The sequence below is a fragment of the Zosterops lateralis genome (assembly GCF_965231275.1).
Source record: "Zosterops lateralis genome assembly, chromosome: 2".
NCBI lineage: Eukaryota > Metazoa > Chordata > Aves > Passeriformes > Zosteropidae > Zosterops > Zosterops lateralis.
Window position 1 is genome coordinate 21,545,065 of NC_139763.1, and position 23,484 is coordinate 21,568,548.

General features: G+C 36.6%; 1 protein-coding gene across 7 annotated transcripts in view; it reads left to right on the forward strand.

Moving 5' to 3' along the window:
* The window catches only part of ANOS1 (anosmin 1), a gene marked incomplete at its 5' end in the record, with an annotated part of 132,372 nt that overhangs the window by 29,234 nt on the left and 79,654 nt on the right, over window positions 1-23,484 (forward strand). Inside the window, 2 exons of one of the 7 annotated variants that reach the window (XR_014589437.1) lie at window positions 2,041-2,234; window positions 3,370-3,652. The exons of 3 other annotated variants lie outside the window; for them this stretch is intronic. Coding sequence is in view for 3 of the 4 variants with exons in the window: in XM_083855888.1 (XP_083712014.1) it covers window positions 9,412-9,414 (3 nt within the window). Of the gene's footprint in view, window positions 1-2,040; window positions 2,235-3,369; window positions 3,653-9,361; window positions 9,415-17,380; window positions 17,503-23,484 lie in introns of those variants that run through there. 3 more of the 7 variants (XM_083855887.1, XM_083855888.1, XM_083855889.1) reach the window with 3 other exon arrangements.

Sequence of the window (23,484 nt, forward strand, 5' to 3'; positions counted from 1 at the left end):
TTGTGGGTTCAAGAGAAATACAGAGGACATTCACACTTTTTCATTACTGTATTTTTTTCTTATGTATCTCTGACTGCACACAGTGGAAGGGTTGGTTTCATGTGTCGTGTTTACTTTGACTGGTAACTTTCTCTCTATGTAATCCACTTAGAATCATAGAATAGTTTGGGTTAGAAAGGATCTTAAAAGGTCATCTAGTCCAGTCCCCTTGCAATGAGCAGGGTCCTCTTCAACTGGATTACATTGCTCAGAGCCCCATCCAATGTGACCGTGAGTATTTCCAGGGATGGGGCATCTCCCAACCCCTGGGCAACCTGTTCCAGTGTTTTACCATGTTCATCATAAAAGATGTCTTCTTTATATCTAGTCTAAATTTAACCTTTTTTGATTTTAAACTGTTATTCCTTGTCCTATTCAACAGGCACTGCTAAAAATTCAGTTCCCGTTTTTCTCATAAGCCCTTCTTAAGTACTGAAGAGTTGCAATAAGTTCTTCCCAAAGCCCTTTCTTCTCTTGAAGGCTGAACAACTTCAACTGTCACAGCTCTTCCTGGAAGAGATGCTTCTCTCATTTGATAATTTTTGTGACCTACCTCTGGACCAGTTCTAACAGGGGCATATATTTCCTGTGCTGAGGACCCCAGAACTGGAGGCAGCACTCCAGGTGCAGTCTCACTGGAGCAGAGTGGAGGGACAGAAAGACCTCCCTCAGTCTGTTGATGACACTGCATTTCATGCAGCCCAGGATGCAGTTAGTGCAAGCACATGCTGTGGGTTCATACCCGGTTTTCACCCACCATTACCCTTAAATCCTTCTCAGAGAAGCTCTCAATCCCTTCATCCACCAGCCTGTAGTGGTACCAAGGACTGTCTCACCTGGGTCAGGTGCACTGTCTTGTTGATCCTCATGGAATTCCCATGGGCCCACTTTTTAGCTTGTCCAGTGCTCTCTGGATGGCATCCTGTCCTTAAAGGATGTCAGTCACACCACACAGCTTGGTGTCATCTGCAGAGGATCTTGCTTAGGGCCACCTCAGTCCTGCTATGCCATTGATGATAATAAGCTGTACTGATGCCCAGGGGTCTGGTGACCTCTAGGGAATACCACCCTCTGATGAGAGAGAGAGACCAGCCAACCAATTTGTCTTCTACCAGTGTCCAGCTATCGAATCCATCTCTCTAGAGAGAGGGATGCTGTGAGAGACCCTGTTAAAGACCTGGTTAAATCAAGCCATGCCATGTATCTCAAATCACCTCCGTATCCTCCATGTGCCTTAGCATAGCTTCCAGAAGGATCTGCTCCATGATTTCCCAGGCACAGAGATGAGGCTACCAGGTTAGTAGTTCCCAGAGTCCTTCTTTCTACCTTTTTCAAAAATGGGTACAATGTTTCCCTTTTTTCGCAGCCTGGATCTTAATCTGTCTCCTATGACTTTTCAAATATCATGGCAACTACATCAGCCAGTTCCCTCAGGTCTCTGGGATACATCTCATCAGGTCCCATAGACTATGCATGTTCCAGTTCCTCAGGTGGTTTTGAGCCTGATCTTTGGTTACAGGTGGAGTGACTTTGCTCCTCCAGTCCCTCCCTTACAGCCCATCCACTCAGGAGGTGTGAGGAATAACGGTTGCCTTTGGAGTCTGAGAGGAGAAATACTGAATACCTGAGCCTTCTCCCTAACCCTATTTGACCATGTCCTTATATTCTTGCCAGGATAGGTGTCTATGACTTCCACTGCCTGTGCATTTCCTTCTTGCCCTTTAGCTTTACCAGAAAGTCTCCACTCATCTGTGCAGGTCTCTTGCCTTCCTTTCTTGATTTTTCACACTTGAGGATTTAGAGTTCTTGTGCTTTGTGGAACATTTCCTTAAAGATCTGCCAGCTCTTTTCTAGTCCCTTGTCTTTTAGAGTTTCCCAGGGGATCCTGATGACTAACATCTTGAAGAGCTGGAAGTTTACTTTCCTAATGTTTAGTCTCCTGACTTTATCCTTTGTGACCCATGTCCCTCAGGAGTGTAAACTTCACTAGTGCATGAACATTGCATCCCAGGCTGCCTCCAGCCTTGATATCACTGATTAACTCACTTGGTTAAAGCATTACAATAACCATTAAATTTGCTGATCAGTCTTTCCCTAACTGCTATATGTGGATTTAAGAACTACTTGGTATGTGAAATGCTATCAAAACCTGGCCTAAGAAAATAATCTGCAAGGCTGACTCAAGTACTTCAAAGGTAACACCTTTGTACTGGAGGTTTGCTCTTTTTGTAAATGGCAATAAACTGTTTTGTGTTGTGTTTTGAATTTCTTCACTGAGTTGACCTTTGCTATTGGATTTATCTTTCACATCTTTACATAATTCCTGGGTTGGGGTTTTCTGCCTCTCCTTAACTTATCCTCTGAATTTTTTTATGTGGTATTTTGTCTCATTCTCTCCACTAGTGCCGCTATTCTGTGTGCCCATCTATTGGTTCCTTAAAAATCTATCAAAGAATCAGTGCATTGTTGAGGTTGGATGGAAAACCCTCTTGGATCTTCTAATGAAGGGTGAGCTAGAGTGGGTTTTTCAGAACCGCCTCCAGTTGGATTTTGAGTATCTCCATACGTAAAGACCACAACCTATCTCGGCAGCCTATTTCAGTGTTTGAAAACTGAAATAGTGTTGGTTGAGTATGCACAGTAAAAGAGTTTCTGCATTTCTTGTTTTTTGTTCTATGCCTGTGGCCTCTTGTTTAGTGCATAGGCGTGACCGAGAAGAGCCTGGCTGCCTCTTTTTCATTGCATCCCAATGGATGTTTATAAACCTAAGTAAGAACACTCTGAACCTTTTCTCCAGACTCACCAGTCCCAGATTATCTGCACTTCTCTGTATATGGTAGATGCTTCAGCCCCTTAATGGAATTCTTGGCCCAATGTATATTCTTTTCTCCTTCTGCTTTCTAAGTCCCAAATGACTCATGTCTACTGCTATTTGCAAAGCTTCTGTCCTTAAAATCCCATTGCCTTCTAGTGGCCATTCTTGCTAAATTGTATGTAAATGCACAGCTTTTGCTCTTTCTATTCCATTTTTCTGGTTTGTTTTTACACGGTGAGCTCCACAGTTCCAAGGCTGTTCTTCTCAAGTACTTGGAAGTGCTGAGCATATAAACAGGTGCTTCCCTATAAAAACAACAGTCAGAGCTGATTGCTGCTGAGAGTAACATGAAAGGGCAGAGTCCTGCATTGATGCTGGCTTACTGAAAAATGTATTAGTCCTAGGGTGAGGGGCAAGAGGTATGAAATGACTGGGAAAGGCATTTCAAGAGAGTTTGTGAAGTAGATGTAATTTATTTTTTTTACAGCTCCTTACACAAGGTTTTCTTGTTGTAGGCAGCTGAAAGTCAAGAGACCAGCAGGCATAATTTAGAACTGCATGTGCCATGGCATTTACAAGGACTGGAGATAAATGGGGATCATCATAACACACTGTGAATTGCAATACAACTTTCTTCTTCCCAGTGGCCAAGGCAGTGGTCCCTGATTGATTGATTCTGTGAGAAGGCTGAAAGGCTATTTTTTGAGTTTTCAGAACTGAGAGGAAAATGTGAAAATAAAGATAAACAATTTACAAATTCTGCAGCCAAATAAACAGACCGTTTGACTATCTGAAAAAGACAGTCTACTTTCTTTTTAGAATAATATACACTCCTGAATTCGAGCAATTGTTTTAGGTTTCCAGCTGAGCTCTTTCCAGAGATAATGCAGGTGGAAAGATGAGTTAATGGTTTAAACAATTAGAGATTTGATGCAGTCTTCCATCTGTCAAAGCCCACTGAAATGAAAGCTCACAGTTTTAATTTGTGCCTCCAGCATCTAACTCAATCTGAAATGGTGTCAGCGATTTGCCCTGCCCACAGTAGTGTTATTCTTATGTTAAGCATTCTGTGCACACATGCTGGGAGACTTCTATCGAACATATTAGTGTGCATTTGAGAGATCATTAGCCTGAAGTAGCTGAAACATTCCGGATTTCTTAGCTGAGAAACTCACATCTCTGCTGGAAAGTGTGTTGAGCCACTGTTATTTACACAATAAAGCTAGAGCAGGATAGGAATAGCTTTGTGAAGTTTAGCGGGAATAGTGGTACACCCATAAAAGGGTGAGATAATGAATGTTTTGGTTTTTTGTCTAAAAAGATGGAATGAATAAAAATTTCTTTCTTGATCTGCTAGACAGATTGTTTTTCTTTCTTAGTAAAAGCCAAGGTAAAACCATTTAATAGACTTGGAATTCATAAGACTTGAACAAATTATTGTTCTGCTAAATAGATAAAAAACTCATGAGCATATAAGAAATAAGGCATGTGATACTTAATGTTTGCATTCTTATGGATTATTTGTTGTTTTCTTTTTTGACATTCATCTATAAAAAGGTACAGGGAGCTGAGAGAACCATAGTGGTTAGATGATTAAAGCTGTACTAGTTAATAAATAGGGTGACTGAAGTTTCTGGATATTTGTGTTTGGAGAAATAGAAGAAAGCTTTGTGATTCAGTGTTTATGTTTATACGAAAGCATTAGTGTATAAGTGTGTTGTGATTACAGGAATCCCTTTCTTCCTAAGGGCCTTGAGATCTAACAAACAGAATTAAAATTCAAACAATATTTGCAGTACCCTGTAATACTCTGATGTATTGCTCTATATTTGTAAATATCAAGTTTTATTTTTTGGGGTATTGAAAAAAGAGTTGTGTTAGAACATGAAATAAATGAACATGAGGTAAGTTCATATTCTTTACAGTTGCTGTATTTGATCACATCAGTCATTCTTCCAGTCTAATACTTGTGTTACCAGCTAGATTCTCAATAGATAAGTAAATAGAGGAGTAAACCTGTAGGTCTGGAATAACCTACTGCTGGGCAAGAAAAAAAGTACTTAAGCCCTATTACTTATTTTTGTGTGATACTGTGCAACCTAAAGGATATGTCCTTTTCAGAATGCTAGTTTTGGCTTCTCAGCTCTTGCTGCTTACTGTTTTGTTCACCTTAAATTTTTTTGCTTGGAAGAATAGACCTCAGGACTCTATGGAAGGTGTTTTACTTGGCCTTCACTGTGAATGATGCTGCTGATAACTTTCTGTCTCTAGTAAAAATGGTTAGAATCAAGTTACTTTCTTTTTTCCCTTGCTAAAAGATTATCACGACTGACAGAGCCCTTATGAGGGATAGGGAGGAAAGGATCAGATTTGTTTTATGTCCCTGTAGCCCAGGTTTTTGTTAATGCAGAATTCTGCTGAGGTTCTCATTGATCTTCAGCATGGGTTTACAGAAAACTTGGTTCTTTTGGAGCTTGCTCTTTTGGCCAGTTGTATCTGTTTTAGGGAGGTAATCAAGTTTGATCACTGTGCTGTTTGAAATTTGAACTGAATACTGAGCAAACTGAGCCAATGTTGAGCATAACCAGCTGAAGATTAAGTAACCCTCTTTCACAGAGAAAGGACACAAAGTTGTCATTAATGACTAAATTGCGCCAACACTGGCTTTGAGAGTAATAGCATAGCAGTCTCAATTCTGTTCTCAGAAAAGCAAGTGCTGGCTTTAAACTTTAAATCTGCACACGCTGTGGTATACAGACATACACTGCAGCTAAAGGGAGAAATGTGTGCATGGGGGTGCTCACATATAAACACAACAGATATTATTGAAGCTGGCGTGCTGAAGCACTAAATGCTTCTTTAACTTAGCTTTATCTGCTTCAGTGAACACTCTTCAAAATCCAGGGATATTCAGACTGCAGAATCCTTTATTTAGAGGTATTTGAGCACAAAAATAATCCCTTCCAAGAAACTTTTGAAATACCAATGCCGCTATGTAGTCTAATCAGCTGTAAATTTTTGTCATCTTAAAAGCAGTTGATTAACATCTAGCAGAGGGATGATTATCATTGGAGCAACACTGGTCAGACAATAAAGACAGATGCTACTACTGATACTAAAGGAGAATTAGTAGTAAATCTTCTTGAAAACAAGCAACAGCTTTATCTTTCTAAATCTTCAGTTTTAGCAGGTCTCTTACTACTCAGACTGCTCAAAGCTTGTACGTACTTTTGTCTTGTCTTTCAATAACTTTGTATGCTGTATGCAGAGGGAAATATGTGACGTGAAAGTGTATTTGAGATTTTGATTTCCCAAATACAATCTTAGTTCCCAAAGCTCAGCTGCCTGAATTACTATTAGGAAATTTTAATAGCTCATAAATAAGAAAGATAATCTGTACAAAATTTATAAATTTGCAGTTGAAATGACAATCTTAATTTTATCCTATTACGTTACATTTCATTAACCTAATTAATTTGTAGTGCAAAACAGGCTGTAATAGTCTGTTCAAATGTATGGTCCTTTTCTCCTCTTGTGGGAGATAATTTCAGAGTTAGGTCAAATACAGCTCTAGTTAAGTGACAAAGACAAAATGTTCTTGCATTGACCTTTAATGTAGTAATAAAATACATTCAAGCCACTGGATAGGGACATATGTCGATATCTTAACCGTGACTTAAAAACAGTTTTGCTTGACTAGACCAAGGGCATTATTCAAAATCCAGTGAAGTAAGGAATACTGACTTTCAACAAGCTTTATACCCATCTGTAAGTTAAGATTGTGCTTTTTCAAGTGACCTCCCTTGGAGTGTCTCCATTACTCTAATATTGAAGGAGATATAAAAGTGTGCTTAGGTAGATGGAGTTACTGTGCTGAGAGGGAGGCAATTGTCTTTGAGGCAGACAGGCAGGGATGCAAGTGCCCTTTTCTCCACACATTCACTGAAGTGTAAGGAAAGCATTAAGCTAGAATGAGAGCTATGACTCTTTTCTACTTTTGAGTGCCTGCAAAGAATTGGAAAGCTGTCTGAGCACAGAAGCATCATCCATCCTTAAAAAGAAATTGCAGATTATATTTTGTGACACTGACTGTGATTTTTAATCAGCCACTAAAGAGTTGATTGCCATTTGGCACTGACCATATATTAGAATAACTCTCTACGCACAACAGACAAAATGCTTCTGAAAGGATGCAGTGTTAAAGAGTGGGTTTTGTGCTATGAATTTTAAGTAGATCTCCTTATTGAGTTTCCTTAAAAAGTTCCACTTAAAGTCAGTTTGGGGTACAGTCTCAGGTTAATGGGTCAGAAAGGTAGCTGGTTCTGACAATTCTTCCATAATATTCACATCTACTATATGGATTACAAGCATACATTCTGATCTCAGTCATATCAAATATTTTTAGCTATTTCGATGGCCTGAGGAATTTACGTGCACAGTGGAAGCACATATCTGTACAGATAGAAGTCCCAATATGGAGATAGTGACAGGAACATATTTGGACCTTTTTTCTGATACTATAAACTTTCTGAAGTCTGCAGTGTTCTAAAGGCTACTTCCTGCAATCTGATTTACAATTGATCTGCATCCTCATTTTAAACAAGTGAACAGTTACTTGGGGTGTAAAGGGAAAAGGAAATTCATAGCCATATCTATTGAATGTTGACATATACATTTAATCCCTATGGAAGATGTGATGCAGTATTTTGGGTTAATGTTCAACGTAAGGAGTTGCCCATGCAGGAATGCCACCAGGATCCACCACACTGAAATGAAAGAAGACATGGATAACTATTCAGCCTTGTACTGTTTTGATGCTGGTGTATGTGTACAAATAGATTTCTTGTTTCAGGTAGATGTTTTCAGCTTATACGTTTAGAAATTAAAGGATTGCTGTAATTAAATCTGTAAAGGATTTTTTTTTTCCTTTGGAGTGTGAACCAGAAGACCAAGTTATGAACAAGGATCTTTTCCCAAATATATGTAATATTCTGTTTGGTTTAAGTTATAAAACCCATGGGTTCCAAGAAATGTCAGAGTTTGCAGCTTCTGATTTTGAATAAAGAATACAGCTGGCTATGTTTATTTTTCTCATAGATGTGATATTGTTATATCCAAAATCCATTAAATTTCAATATCCACAATAAATCAGGATATGAACAGGAAAATAAAACTTGTTACAGCACTTGGGATCTGAACTGCACCCTCCAAAAATAGTAGAAATTTTCCAGAGCTAGGAATAAAGAATCAAATTTTAAAGTGGTTTCATATTAGGAATGAAACATTTTCTGTTTTTTGGTTTATGTGAAACATTTAGCTGCAATATTACTCATTGAACTTTGAACATCTTCAGGAGGGAAATAATTTTGTTTTACATAAATATGACCACTCTGTTAACCCTAGTAAACAACAAAATATTGGTTAAACAGTACTTACCATTACATAATTTTTTAAACTTCTGTCCAGTTAAATGAGGCTTTAGCATTAGATGGATTCTCACATATTGCTTTTCCTGAATCTGGAATATTTTCAGTTTGGCTTAAGAACAAAATGCAGAGCACCACACACATCCCTGGCCTGGTCCATGCAGTTTATTGGGAGGAGAACTACCCAAGCTTGCCTGCAGGAATGCTCATGGGAGGCATGGTCAGACCCAGCAGGCAGAGCTCAGTCTGGCTACACTTGTTAACTTTTGTTTGGTTCTGGACCATATTGTTGAGTGATATCTGAGGATATCATTATTCACCCACCAGGAGGCAGGTCAAAAGCTCCTAAAGGGCCAGGAGCAAGGGAGGAATTGCAGTTTTTTGGGCATGATTTTTGAAATGTTAGGATTTATATCTGTGAAGAAGCACTGAGACAATAGAGCTGATGTGTAAGTATTTAAATCAATGAAGACACTACCAAACCTGTCTTGGCCACCTTGGAAGATCATTGGCTCAGCAAATATTTCTTAAAGAAACATTGTTTTTTTCATAGAAACTCTCCAACATCATTCCACTGGTGATCTATATTATTAGTGTTCTATTTTCCTTTCCTATTTATTGTTGAAAGTATCTGCATGACAGAAGTATTGTGTTTCTGTGGAGTTCAGCTGTTCCTGCTTTACAATTTCCTTATCCCAAGTCATGTTTCACTTTGTCTCAAATACAACTCCTATGATAATTGTAAACCATGTTTTTATTGGGGCCATGATACAGAAAATAAGCCCCTTTAAATTGCTTATTTTCTTCAAAAGGTGAATTAAATTTTTTTGTTTCATAACTGAATGTTTTAAAATTAATCTATAGTTAAATAACACATTTGAATAAAAAATGAGTGGTTTTTTTTTTTAAAGATATTTAGTTGGTAGCATTCTTGCGTTATTTTTTCCTTTTAATTTCTACCCCCTCGTTAAATAAACTGAAACCAGGAAAACTAAATTGGTGTAGCTTTATTGTGGAAAATCCATTTTTTGTTAAATAATAATAGTGGTGCAAAAAATCATCAGAATCTCATGTTTTCTAGGTTTAATAAGCGTTTGAAAGTATTGCAGATTGAGGACTTTAATTCCTTAAATGGTAAGTAAGTAGGTCATCATCATCTTCAGGGAAAGTCTTATTTGTCCTCATTATTCCAACACTATGCAAATTTACTTTATAATACACTTGAAAGTAATTATTGTAAGGAAGTGGGTTTATCTATAGGCAGTACTTTAAGGATTTTTATCCTGACAATATCAACAGCAAAATAGATTTACAAACACTATTCATATACGTTAATGTTTTTAACCATGAATAGGGGAAGATTGAATTAATTAGAAATTCAGCTTTTCTTCCCCCTTTTTACTGGTTCTATGGTAGGAAGGTTGTTGGATGTAATACTGATTTAAATGGGTTAGTGACTTGTATGGTGCACACTTAGTGGCTAGTTAAACTGCTTTTGGCAGATTAAATAAAAATGTTTAAAGACCTTCATGGTACTCTGTTTAAAAAAAAAAAAAAAAAAGTAAGGGCACAGCAGGGTGATTAAAGAGCAATGAACAGGCAGCATAGTAGTGTAGGCAGATCACATACTTGCATATTTACCAACAAATGTCAGGGACCATTCCTGCCCTGCCAGCAGGATCCTAGTGGAGGCATTTTGCACCTCTGCCATCTGCCCACCACACCTTCCTCTTCTTATAAAAATGAGTTTTGGTTTTAATTGTCTAGCTCTTATTAAAACAAACAAAAAAAATGTAATTCACCATGGAATTGAAGAAAGAAAGAGAATGTCATATTGTAATAATTTGGAAGTTTGTTACCCCCACAGCTGTCAGTTTTCTGGGTAGGTCAGTGCAAGTCAAACAGTTGCGTGTGTGGCAAGTGTGTTTTATGTTTGCACAGAAATTCACTTGATTGATCAGTTAGTCTGAGGTGACATTTTAAGTGCATTACAGTTTGATTTTTTGCGGTTTTTCCTGGGGAAAGGCTGAAAAACCTCAATATAGTTGTACTTTTTATTTTAGTTTTATCTTTGAGTATGTTTTATTATGCTGTCATGGAAAGCTGGTGCATTCTTTCTTTATTGCTAACATTTGTTGGGTGATGACAGGTTATCAAACAGTACAGAGCTGTTTAACACCTTGGAAGAAGACAATAAAGAAACTGGTGACACTTGCTTAACAAGAAGCACCGTGTGTTTTGGGAAATCTGTCAGTGAGAAGACAGGCCTGTAAAGATGTCAGGCCTGTTTTGACCTTTCCGCCCCTTGTTTGTATTCTACTGTTTCAGCTTTGCAAATGACTCCGCATTTGGTACTTGAATTGCAAGTGGGCATCACATAACAAGGAAAGGACGTGAATAAGATTCAGAAATGTATTGCGAAATGGAAAAGATGGATACTCAGAAAATGATTATGCATTTTGTTCATGATTCCATAATGCTATTAAAGGAAATAAAAACATTTTTTAATTTAAATGAATTATATATGTAGTTATTTTGGGGTGGTCTGTCAAAGTGGTAGGTGTTGCATTAAATCCAACTACTACTGAAGCATGATACTGTGTGCCTACAGTAATCTGAGCTCCTCTGTAATGATGTATGACATTCAGTTTGCATGCTCAGTGCTATATTTTATCCAGCATTTGGATAGCATGATATTCTGACCTTGTCTGATTGGTGATCTCATTTTGTGTGAATGTTGCAAGAACAGTAAACAAAGCCTGGAAGAATTGTCAAGCTGACAAGTTGTATTACTCCGTATCTTTTCAAGACAAAGCCACAGAAATTTATGTGTCTTGACACCTTTGTCTCTTGTATTAAGAAAGCTTTAACTAACTTCTCCTTAGTTTTATAGTCCACCATCTAAAAATGCCACATCTTGTAAAGATAACAGGTAGATAGGCTTCTAAGGAGAGACCTCAGAGAGATGGAATAAGTTAGGAAAAAACAGCAGCAGCTAAATTGTGGAAGGAATTCCAAGACTAACAAGAGTGCCTTGTAAGAATAGTGTATGAAACATTTAAACGACACTTCTTCTGTATTAAAATTTATAAATAGCTGTATGTAAATATGTTTTACAAATATGTTGAGTAGGAGAATAGTTTTTTGCATGAATCCCACAGCCATTTACAAATGTCAGTGATTGCAGGAATGCTGAAATGGTTTGGTTTTATTGTGTTTTCCTTTCACCTTCCTCTCTCACTCCCTGAAGAAACCTATAGAAGAGAAATGTTCTACTGTGTTGAAACCATATGGAAGTTTTACATCTGGAAAATTTGAACCTAAATCTGTATATAACTTACTTTCAGTTGAATACTGAGCTTGTTTTGTTTGCATTATTTAAATTCTATTTTTGAAAGATAAATTAATGGGTCTGGAAGTACATCTGGATAATGTAGTTGTACTTTAATTGCTTAAACTGGCTTTTGTAACTATTTTTGCTTTTAATGGGAAGTTGCTATTTACAATACGCATCTTCAACAGATATTTATAAACAGTGAGAACTTCAAAAGTGGGGGAACTATATGGCTAAGTGGCAGTCTGAATAGAAAGTGGGATTACAGCATACTTCTACTGGGATTTGGGTGTAAGGTCTCTAATTTATTTATAACAAAGTTAAATCATCTTCTAGTTGAGCAGTTAAATACTGAGGACATCTCTTTTGGGAGTCGTCTTACACTTCAGCCAATTGACAGAAGATAAGCTTCTGTACCCATCCCTCCCAGCACTTTCAAAGCTCAGTGGAGCTTATTATAAATGAATGACTCATACACAGGGTGGAACAAATGCACCATTGGTAGCCTACAGAGATAATAACACTGACCTCCGGTCACTTTACAAGGGAACTCTCTCGTGTAGGTCGACTTCCCACTGCTTTAAACCCAACCTAAATAGACTATTCACAGGCAACTGGATTGACAGATTAGAGATTTATATGCACAAGTGTAGGCATTAGCAGCATGGTCTCTGCACATTGGGACATGAGAAGTAGTTGAAATATCTGACCACTAAAAGCAGAGGGACATTTTTCTGCATAGAAGTAGGTTTGTAAACTTCCTTCAGACTTAGTGAAATATGGGTGATAGGACAGTCACAAAAGTCCAAGCTTGCAGTCTCTGTTTAATGAAGGGCTTCCAATAATATGAAATTGTTTGGAAATAAGGGTTATGATAGTGCTGTCACTTCACAGGGAACATTGGAATAGGTGAAAAGAAGACATGATTTTAAATTCTAAGTCAAAATACACTCTATTTGCTTTCTCCTCTTCAATACATATGTACACATAAAGTGAATAAGCAGAAGTAGTTTTGTGAAAGTATGAAGTTCAACATTTATTTGTCAAATTATACCAGTTTTAGGAGGAGCTTGTGGTACTGAATTTAAGCTTGGGAATACAAATGTGATAATTTGTACTAACTCAAACTTTTATACAAGGTACAATACAAGTGTGTCAAATATCTTCATCTTTCAACTGTGTTAGTGCTCGTGAAAGATGATTTTTCAGTAGAATTCATCCTCCCAGTGTGGACTAGAAATTTAATTTGTGTCTTTCTGCAGAAGGAGATGTGTTCTCTTGCCTGATGTTAACAAAAGGTTATATTGAAAGGAATGATTTCAAAGCAGATGACAAATTACTGAAAAGACATTTTTATTGTACAATAGCATGTTCCCACAAAGAAAAACAAGGGGTGAGGGGGACACAACACTGCTCCCCTCCAACATTCCCTAACCCTAATTTAAGGAAAAACACATTAAGAAGCAACCTTCAGTGGATTTATTCTTTTCATTTCTTTAAAAGGATGAGAATCTTAACAGGTTCTTTTTTTTTTGCTTGGGCCTTTCAGTAGAGAACATCAGGACATGCAATTGGATCTCCGAAAAAAAGGTTGTTTTTAAAAATTAATATCCTATTGTATTCTATCTGCAAAATATGTGGCAAATACATTAATGATGCTTGATTTATAGAGATAGAAATTATAAAAATGTGTCAGAAATCTGAAAGAAAATTGTGAAACAAACGAGAGTTTCAGTCCAAATGTAGATAAAGCAGCCTGATCCCCTTAGTCAGCCTTTATGTGGCATATTAGAATTTTTAGATATTTCTAGATCTGATAATGTTATGATAAGGAAAACATATCATAATGTGGTAAGTTTTCAAGATGCTAATTATCTAAATCTGTTTTGGTACCATAGTTACTGACTTTTAGTGAAAGCAGTGGAACTTCCCCTGCTTTTTTCACAAGTTTCTATTGTCTGAACTTGTCCATTGAATGCCTGAGATTTGTAATGCAGGAAGCAGATTGTGAGAGCGGTGTATTTGTTCCTATATATTTATTTGAAAATGGTTTTTTTATTCTCCCTGAAGCAAGTGGATTGATATTGGCAGTGACATTCAATTACCTGGCCCACGAGGCTTTTCTTGAGACCTGAATCCAGAGGCTTTTACTTGGTCACAGCTCTCAGCAAACAAATCCAGCACAACAATTTCCTGGGTATTTCCTTACTTTGTATCCAAGTAAAATTTTGGTGAAACTCAAGAAACTGCAGTCATACAAAGTCTTCATCCAGGAATTACATCCTTCAAATTGAAGATTTTGCAAGTAGGCCTCAAACTTGCAATTTTTCTGTTTGGAAGTTGCAGGCTACAGCTTGGATAATACACACATATTCATTCTCTGTGACTGGTTTATGGTGGATGTTTTTACTAAATATCAGGTTTTATGCAGAATTCATATTTCAAGTCTTGTCCCATGTCTGAGCTTTTAAAAAATAACATCAAGTTGAAACTGGTGTCTGGGAGAGAGAACATTTTCCCTTGTATTTCTGCTGTGTTATCTATGTGAACAAGCATCTACCTAAGTAGAAATGCACAATTCTCAAAGATGCTAATCTCTCCTGCTTTCCACTTGCTTAAATTCTAATTCTAAAGGGCTGTATGTTTGGAGAATCTTTTGATTCTTCAAATATGTGGATTAGTCTTAACCTTTGTCATGACTTTGCTAGCATTTACAAGCATGGGCCTTTGATCATTAGAGCTGCTGTGAAAAGGAAGAAAAGAAGCACAAACATTTGACATTTTCTACTTGCAGATGTCCTACACATCATCTCAACTTATCTCTCAGGTTCCATCCTGCAGTATCGCTTCCCTGAAAAAATTTAACTACTTTCCTTGAGTCCAGTATTTCATTCAGATAAGTGGAGGCATCCTTTTCTCCCCAGAAGAGAAGATTTTTGTTTGAAAACTGTGAGTTTTAGTTGGTTCTAAGTGCAGATTTAAGTTTTTCTCTCTGTATCTACTCTTTTTTTTTTTTTTTGCTGCTTCACAAAATGTTGCTTTTATACTAGGGGGGAGGATCGCCTGTGGAACACTAGGAAAATTGTGGCTTTATGCAATTTTTGAAATTTGTTTGGGACTTCTGCCTCTCTTCGAGCTTTTGAAATGAGTAAAACAAACTGCTCATCTTGGTAAATACCAAATTCCTGTGAGTTTTTTCTCCGCTTGTTTCTTTAACATAACACAATATTTTAAAACTCTATTTTTTTGCTTGCAATCCAGTTGGCAAATCATCTGATTTTCATTTTTTGTTTAGAGTATATGTTTTTATAAAGCATGACTAGTCAAGCATATGTTCAAAATGGCCATATTTGTTCTCGAGTGGAACCAGGCTTCCAAAATAATGACAACCATCAGGATATTCTGAGAGAAAACTATTTAAAAAAGAGACTATGCAGTGAGAGGTTGCAGTGAAAAGCTAGAAATCTGTTAAATTTTTGTATGATTGTGGATTGGTGATTATCCATCATAGATTTCTCCACTTGGGCTTCAATTCAGAGATACTTGTACATGCTTTCTCTACCGTGTTTTTCAGGTAAAAATCCAGTCCCCAGGGAAGCCAGTGTAAAAGTGTCAGTGTGGTAACAGCACTGAAGTTCATTGAACTTGCAGTACCATCTTTGCAGGTAGTGTAATTCTGAAGCTAAACAGTGGTGCTCTACTTGGAGTAGTTCTTACTACTTCATGATTTGCTTTTCCTTGTTGATGCAGAAATACTTGCAGAGGATTACAGCCTCTGGTGTAGCCTAGAACCTATAGAGTGCTGTTTGAAAGAATGTCCAGATAAAATGTCTATACATGTATAAACTCTATCTTGCTGAAGAATTATGTCTGTCTGAAATACTAGGATGACACTAGACTGCTTGTTGCTATTTAAAATAGATTAAGTATCTGTTAGTGACTGGTACATCTAGTTAGGCAGAATTGCAAGAAACAAAAATTACTAAATGCCTGATATTTCTTTATTTATCTTTTTGTCCAGTAGCTAATTCATTAAAAGTTCATCCTCAAGTAGTGCCTGTTCCAGGCGTAGCCACACTGAAGCATTCCCCCATCATGGCCTTGGCCAACCCTTAAAACACAGCAGTTTGGTGGCTTTTTATGACAGTATCATTTAATTTATCTCTAGTGTTACTTTTGTTCTGGTGCTTCTGTTCTGTGGTGAAATAGACACTCTGTGACGACTGAGCATATCTGTAATTGTAGTTACTTTTTTATGTATAGTGCTGTAGTCTTTTGTTGAATAGTTTTTTGGGGTTTTTTTTTGTTTTTGTTTTTGTTTTTGTTTTTTTGGTTTTTTTTTTTTTTTTTTTTTTTTAACATGGGAAAGAAGGGAATTATTTCTTATGGAGCTTTTGTGCCTGTAGCTATATAGGATCCTAATACAATCAAAGAATGAGCCTGCTCTGTAGTATAAAAGCATAAACAAAAGCAACACTCTTTTATTTCTATGTTGAACAACTTGCTTTAGTGGACCCTGCTTTGAGCAGAGGGAGTTGGACTAGATGGTCTCCAGAGGTCATTTCCAGCTTTAACTATTCCATGATATAGCTATAGGTATCATCTTGAAGTACTATACAAATTAGAAAACAGACACTCTGATTGTTTATAATATGTGCCTATTTGGACAATGCATTTCTTGCCAGCCAAATTAAGGGATTTAAGAAGAAAAATTGAAAAGAGGAGATATGAAACATGAAACACAAAAGGAAGATAGGCAGATGCTCTCTTCATTATCCAACAAAAAAAAATGTCTATTTCCTTTGAAATGCAGATTTTGTTTAAAAGAGGACAAAGAAGAGCAGCCACATTTAATTCATATTCAGGTTGATGTGAATATTTTAAAGGAATGGATAAAACACCTTGGAGGAGGGGGATGTGCTAATTTTAGGTTTGCACAGGCTTTTTTTTTTTGAGCTGCAAGAAAGTATCATTTAATATTTAGCAGCCTACATCACTAAGGAGTATTGCAGGTAGAACCGATAGTTATTTGGTCACTTTATATTTGCAGGTGACTTTATTCACAAGGGGACAGTGCTTGCAGTTCTGGAATTAACAGTTGTAAGTGGAATACAGAAAAATAGATAAATTACTGTAAACTGAGTTGTGATGTGACCGTATTGTTATCACACAGAGTTATACCAGTGGTAATTTGCACACTAGCTACCCTGCTAAATGGTGTTCTTGTTTTTCTGATTTACATTCACTTACTGATTGTGAGAGGCTGCCTTAGAGTCCATGGATGAGAAGTAAATCAATCACTTTTCCTCCTCTTCTTTGAAACTTGTAATTGACCTTCAACCTGTGCTCTTAGCACTCTTCTTGTTCAGTTGGCTGGCCTTTCTCACAGTGAGCATTCACTTAACAATTGTTCAGGGTTCAGGTTAGTGCAGTGCTAACCAGGTAAATTGTCCTCCTAGCACAATACATACCTTTCCTTAAAGCTGGTCTACAGATTCTGGTTTGTGCACTATACTTTCTGGGATTCTAACAGTACCACTGAAGAGGTTATTGTCCCCCAGGTGTTTATAATTTCTTCCCCCTCTGCACTATACCCATGAATACTGCTTCTCCACTCTGCTGCTCCAGTGAGCACATCCTAATGTGCTTCAGTCAAAAGAAGTTAATCCGGACAAATTTACAGTCTTTGATAAAGTCTAATTTTAACTGAAAAAAGTCAAAAGACCCACCTGCCTGAGGAAATCTCAGGGTACAGTATTCTTTTCTGCAGAGAGAAAAACAGAAGGCAGAGGTGGGATGTGGAGATCACCACAGCAAAATCTGAATGTAGTACTTTAGGCTTGGCAATATCTGTGCTGTCACCCAGATATAGAAAATTATTTTAAATGGTGAGTTGCTTATAGATGACTGTAACTCAGGTAGGTGTGAGATTCTTTTGATTTACCTGAAGTCGAGAAATGCATATTCTTGTTGCTGATAAACTTTAAGTAGTCTTGGCAAGTTCTGTGCTCTCTGTATTCTATAACTTCCCTGAACCTGTAAAATAGAATAATATATACCTCCCATGGACTTTATTGGAAATATATAGATATCACTTGATTCAACCAAATACATAAATATCACTAGGTCTGCTGTTGTACTGAAAAATAATTCTATTACATATATTTGACATCACATTCTTGGGTTTATCTGAGAATTGAAATTTATCATGAGTAGAAAGCTATTTGAAGTTAAATTAATACTGGTATCCTGCTTTGCAGTCTTTGTAGAATGAAGTATTTCAGTGAGCATAGGAAGCTTGTACTGTCCAGTGTCTTTGTTAGGAGTCTGCACCAGCTCAAGTCTGGCATGAATTTATGTAAATCAGCAATGAGAGACAGGAAAGAAAGAAATATGAGTACAAAACACGTTAACGCAATAGCAGCCAAGGACAACTCTGGTGGAAGGGAGGCTTAATTTCTTGTTAAATGTTAGTCCTAGTTTTATATTGCTTTATGTTTTTTTCCCAAGTAATAGGATAGGAAAGTTATTTTTAGGCTACACATGCAAGCATGTGGGGTGCTGGTCACTAGTGTCTTCTTGGATAATGCCACTGAATTCTGTAATTGTTTTTCGTAGCATCTGGTCTAGTACAAGTAATAAAGAAAGAGTAGCAAATAACACAACAATGAAAAGGACTCGTTATGCTCTCTATCAAGAAAATCATGAACCTTTTTCACAGTTTCTTCTAATTATATCTGTGTTTACATTTTATTGTACTAAGTAGGAAAAAGGTTATACTATAGTAGTATAAATGGCTTTCCCAAAGTGGAAGCTTTACTGGAATCTTTATGGACCATTCAATGTGTTAAGATATGTTCCATTTGCCTAGATTTGCATTTTGGATTAATTGTGGGGTTTTTTTCCTTCTTTTGAATGATAACTGACACCATGATAAACTGATAGGAGTGAAAAAATTCTGCCATAGTTTGTTTTTCTGTTTCCAGCACTCAGCTTGATTCTTCTTACTTATTCATGCATATTCATTCTTCTTCATACATTCTTCTTACAACTGCTCTAATAGATTGTTTGAAATTAGTGTCCTCTTTATAACAATTGATAAATTAATTTCAACCTAAAATATATACCGGTCTGTCATCATGAACGTTTACTGTGTTGATCGTAGTAAACTCCTACGTGGCTAACAATAGACAGTTAGTTGCCTTCTTGCAGTTTATGGATGTAATGTCTTTTGATAACTGTTGGCATAATGAGCTAGAAAATGGCTAGTAGATTGGTGGCTTACAGAGTATTTCTCCTACTTGCACCTCTATATAAGTTCTTGTTGTCCTGACTGAAGCAGTCATATGCTGCTGTGTAAATCATCTCTATCTTTTTAGTTATGGTGGTTGAAGCTGATGATGGAGATGTGAAATGTTTTGAGAGTATAGTGTTTATTTCCTATATTGTGGTCCAGAATGCAAAAGATACAGTAATGTGGTTCATAGGAAATCAAATGCTTTACTTCTCTTCCCTGTGAAACTAAAACTTCTACTCTATTTTATGTTGCTCTTCTGTATTTTTTTTAGCTTCAGTAAGAAACTGGTTTTCATTTTCATATTTAAATCAGCTGTGAGAGACTGAGGAGCTGCAGAGTGAGTTTGAGACAAATCAAATTTAGAATACAGATTGAATAATTTAATAGTGTATGTCAGCTGAGTGTGGGAGACAATCATAGCTAACTTTTTTGAACATGCAAGGTGAGGGGATGAAGGAAACATATGGATAAGCCCATAATGATCATACTTCCAATTGTCTTTGAAATCAAAACAGGTCTGGCCTGGTTGGATATTTAAGCTGTTAATTGTTCTAATGTGTCTTACAATTATGATGAGGAAAGAATTGACATCAGAAGCCATCTGTAGCAGCTCTTTTGCTTTTGGAGTTAGCATAGAAGGGTGGTTACATAATGAAATAATCTCCAAAGTTGTCTGCCAAGTCTTTGATCTGTGGATCTTGCCTTTTCCTAGATGGCATGTCTCCTAAAATTATGACAATATGCAAAACATATTGTATGACTCAGAAAATAAGAAGTGAAGTTAATATATTGTTGTTTCAGTCTCAGAGTATTTTTACTAAAATTGACTTAACTTCTTTACATGATTTTCACTCAACAGGATTAACACAACAGTAGTTTGTCTGCCTAACAAAAATATACAATATGACAAATGCAAAATAAAAATACAGATGAAACTTATATGCCCTGTGATGTGCAAAAAGTGCTGTAGCTGTGACAAAGTGACACCTTTGAGCTTTTAGGGAGAAATTTTTTCCTGTGTCCTAAATCTCAGATTAGGACATTGCATTAATTTGTTTTCATGGCTGAGATAATACTTGAATCTCTTTCAATGTGATCGGGAAATTATTTGAAGCACTTCTACCCTTCAGAGCAAAATATTTCATCTAGGGCTGGCACAAAACAGCAGAGTCTTCTGGAGAATTGTTCCCCATGTGGAGTCAACTCTCTTCCCTGAGAATACAGTCTCTTTGTAGCCACACACAGGCAGGTTTGTATCCGGGCATGCATTTCTTTCTTGCAGGATGGTTCTGTTGCCATGTAATGGCAGATTCCCTGCATCCCATAAATCTTGGTACCAAGCACCTCTAACCAGCCAGATACAGTTGGAGAAGCTGATGGGTGTGCAGGAATGTTGGGTGAGGGCATCAAGCTGGAGGGGCAGGCTTGAGGGGAAGGAGCGAATGAGAGAGGACTTAAGGTGAAGGTGAAACTGGTGGGCATTTCTTCTGTAACAGTAACTTGACAGGTCTACTGTTTCCCTCTTCTTCTTCTTCAGTGCAAGTCAAAAGAAGTCATCTATTGCCCAGATCATAAACAGACTTTATAGGTGAATTCACATTTTGAGAACTACTTCAGGAGCTTCTTCAGCACTTTTATAGAGGTGTGGTGCAGTGCAGAAGTACTAATGCCACGTATTGCTTCCATCATATCATCTCTACATATTTCAGACTTTCAAAGACAACCAAACATGGGAAAATATAAACTGTTTTATGTGTGCTTTTCTATTTTTGTAATAGGAAAGTCCTGTAAAGTTTTTAAAAATCTCATTGCTTGCTATGTACCATAAATCCTCATAAAAATGTAATTGCAAGTAATTTATGACATTCAGTACTAGACACAGCTTAACTATATAATTAATCAATGTATCAACCTGATTTTTTTTCTGCATCTGTTACTGGAATAAGCATATTGCAGAAGCTATACTTATAATCTGTACATATGTACAGACAAACGTTTTGAAGTGGAGGCTGGTGTGTTTCAAATTTACATAAGATTATTTTTCTCTACGTCTTTTCCTGTTTATTAAACTATAATAACGTTACATCATTTGGAGTCGAAATAAGGAACTGTTGTAAATATAGAATAAGATTTCATCAGATATTGTCAATAAACCTAGTCTAAATTGAATGTCTGGGAATAATTCCAACTTTTATCAAGTCATACAACCATTTAATATTATTTCAGAGAAAAATAACAGGAAACAAGAAAATGTAAACTCATAAGTTAAGTTTTCAACAGGTCTTGGAATTCTTAAGTGCCAAACATGTTTTGTATGCTCAGAATCTATTGACCAAAATCCTTTTTGAATTACAAATTATTTTCAGCTTGAAAGCCTGTTGTTAGGGAAATGCAGCCTGTGAATGCTAATTTGGATCTACTTTAGCAATTAAGAACTGTAGTTTGAGCTGGACACATTTTCTGTGAACAGTTCTTTATTATAAATGTGTGAATGCAATACCTAGAAGTTATGCTAATGAAGTTCCTATCAAGTTTAACAGACAATGTTAGTCATTAAATACAATATTTTTGAAACTGGCAAAAAGGTCTAGAAACAGGTACAGTTGCAAAGTTGTTGTAGAAGTTTTTGTATTCTGTATTAAGAAGCTTCAGCAGATAAAGTTTGCTGTTAAATCCTGTGTAATAATTTAGGTACTCGTTGAAAGGGATAGACAAGAACTATGAGGATATGAGATTAATAACTCACCACTTTATAGACATTTTTACAATAAAAATACAAACATTGGCGTGCAATTTTTATTGCTTTAAAATTGCTGAATTTTACCATAAAAGTATTAAAGTTTCATATTTTGACATTATGCTGAAAATGTGCTCTTCTGTGGAAAAAATTGTCTATTAGTCCTTCACTGATAAATGTAAAACTAATTGCACTGGAAAGAAATGGTAGGACAGAATTGCAACTTTTCTTTATAGGGCAAGCTGTTTCACACCTCGAGTAAACAAATGCATAGAGACAGTTGAACAATGTAAAACTTTTACTTCAGAAGCTGCTGATGAAAATTTGCAAACTTGGATAAATATTTACAAAAAATTCATTCCGACAACAGAGATGGTAAATGAATGGGGAAAAAAGAGCTTTTATGATTAAGAGTCTCAGTTTTCAACTATCTATTATCATAATGTGTTATGATATGATCAGGAGTTATCTTTCAAGACTCAATTAAAGCAATTAGAGCAGTATTGAAAGCCTACTGAAGTAAATGCAGATATCATTGATGTCAGTTGACTTTGATTCTAAGCCTAATTGGCTACTTGTGATTTTTTTTTTTTTAGTTTTAAAATCTTACTTCCTATGATAGAGTTTTCAGAATACAATTCCTTACTCTTCCTCTGATTGTTTTTCATTTGGCCAGTGGTATATCTTAATTTCTTCTGTGTTAAGCTTTTCAGGGTTTGATATATGTTCATTTATATTTTTGCTATCTACCAAAATACCAATTTTAGGAAAGATAAGAGATCTTTTTCTCTTTCCTTCAGCCTGGATTCTTCATGTTGCTGAGAAGCACTTGAGAAACTCCTGAGCTTTTATAAAAGAGAATTTCTGAAAACCGTTGCATATACCCCAAACTCTTGTGAAGATGCAGAGCAAAGAGTGTGTAGCTGGCATGGAGGGTGAGATATTGTAGAGTGGTAAAAGGCAAGGACAATTCACAGCTTGGATGGGATTTGGAAATTCTTGCTGCAGACCATGGAGGCCAGAACTGTAACCTGGTAAATTCTCCAATTCCCATAACTTCTTGCTTTCAAAGGGGACGTGTGAGAATGTAATAAAAAGCTTTACTTTGCTCCTTAATACGTATGTCAGTTTGAAAATAAAATAAGAAGTTGAGATATATGCAATATATTATTGCAAACACTATTGTCCAACCTTAAAGTGTAAAGGCTTTTTGCCTGAAGCAGTAGCAAATTAAACAGTATAAAAACGATTTAATAACAGATTTTAATTTCTGTGTGAAAATTTGTTTATTGGACCAGTCATAAGCAGCAATGTGACATTAGTGTCTTCTTTGTGAGTACATTTTCTAACTTTGAGATTGCTCAAATTTATGTGTCTGTGTTTGAGAACTTGAGCAAAAATAGGGCAAATCATGCTTTATTATTTTAGAATGTAATACTCCTTTCAGGATTATGGTAGCAGTTCACATCTTCTAAATGCAGGAGAAAAAAACATTAGTGCTTCATTTTTTATTTAGTAGTCACTTTGAAGTCCCAAATTATTTTTCAGTTTACTAAAAGGATGAGGAAAAAAGAAAATTTTCAAGACATGATTTGTTTTGGGGTTGGCTGTCCATAAGGCTGTTTTCTGTATCAGTTGATGTGCGAAAGGAAAGTCTTCCCTTTCCTCAGCTCCTGGACCCATCCCAGTGCTTTATGTTGAGTTGGCAGTGAGCAAGGTGGTCAGCTCACACCTTGGAGGCTTGTCAGCACTGCCAGCCTAAAAGTGTGTTTACTTTTTTAACTGAAGTGCTAAAGAGCAAACACAATGGGCAGCCCAGACAGAGTGGGAGGACAG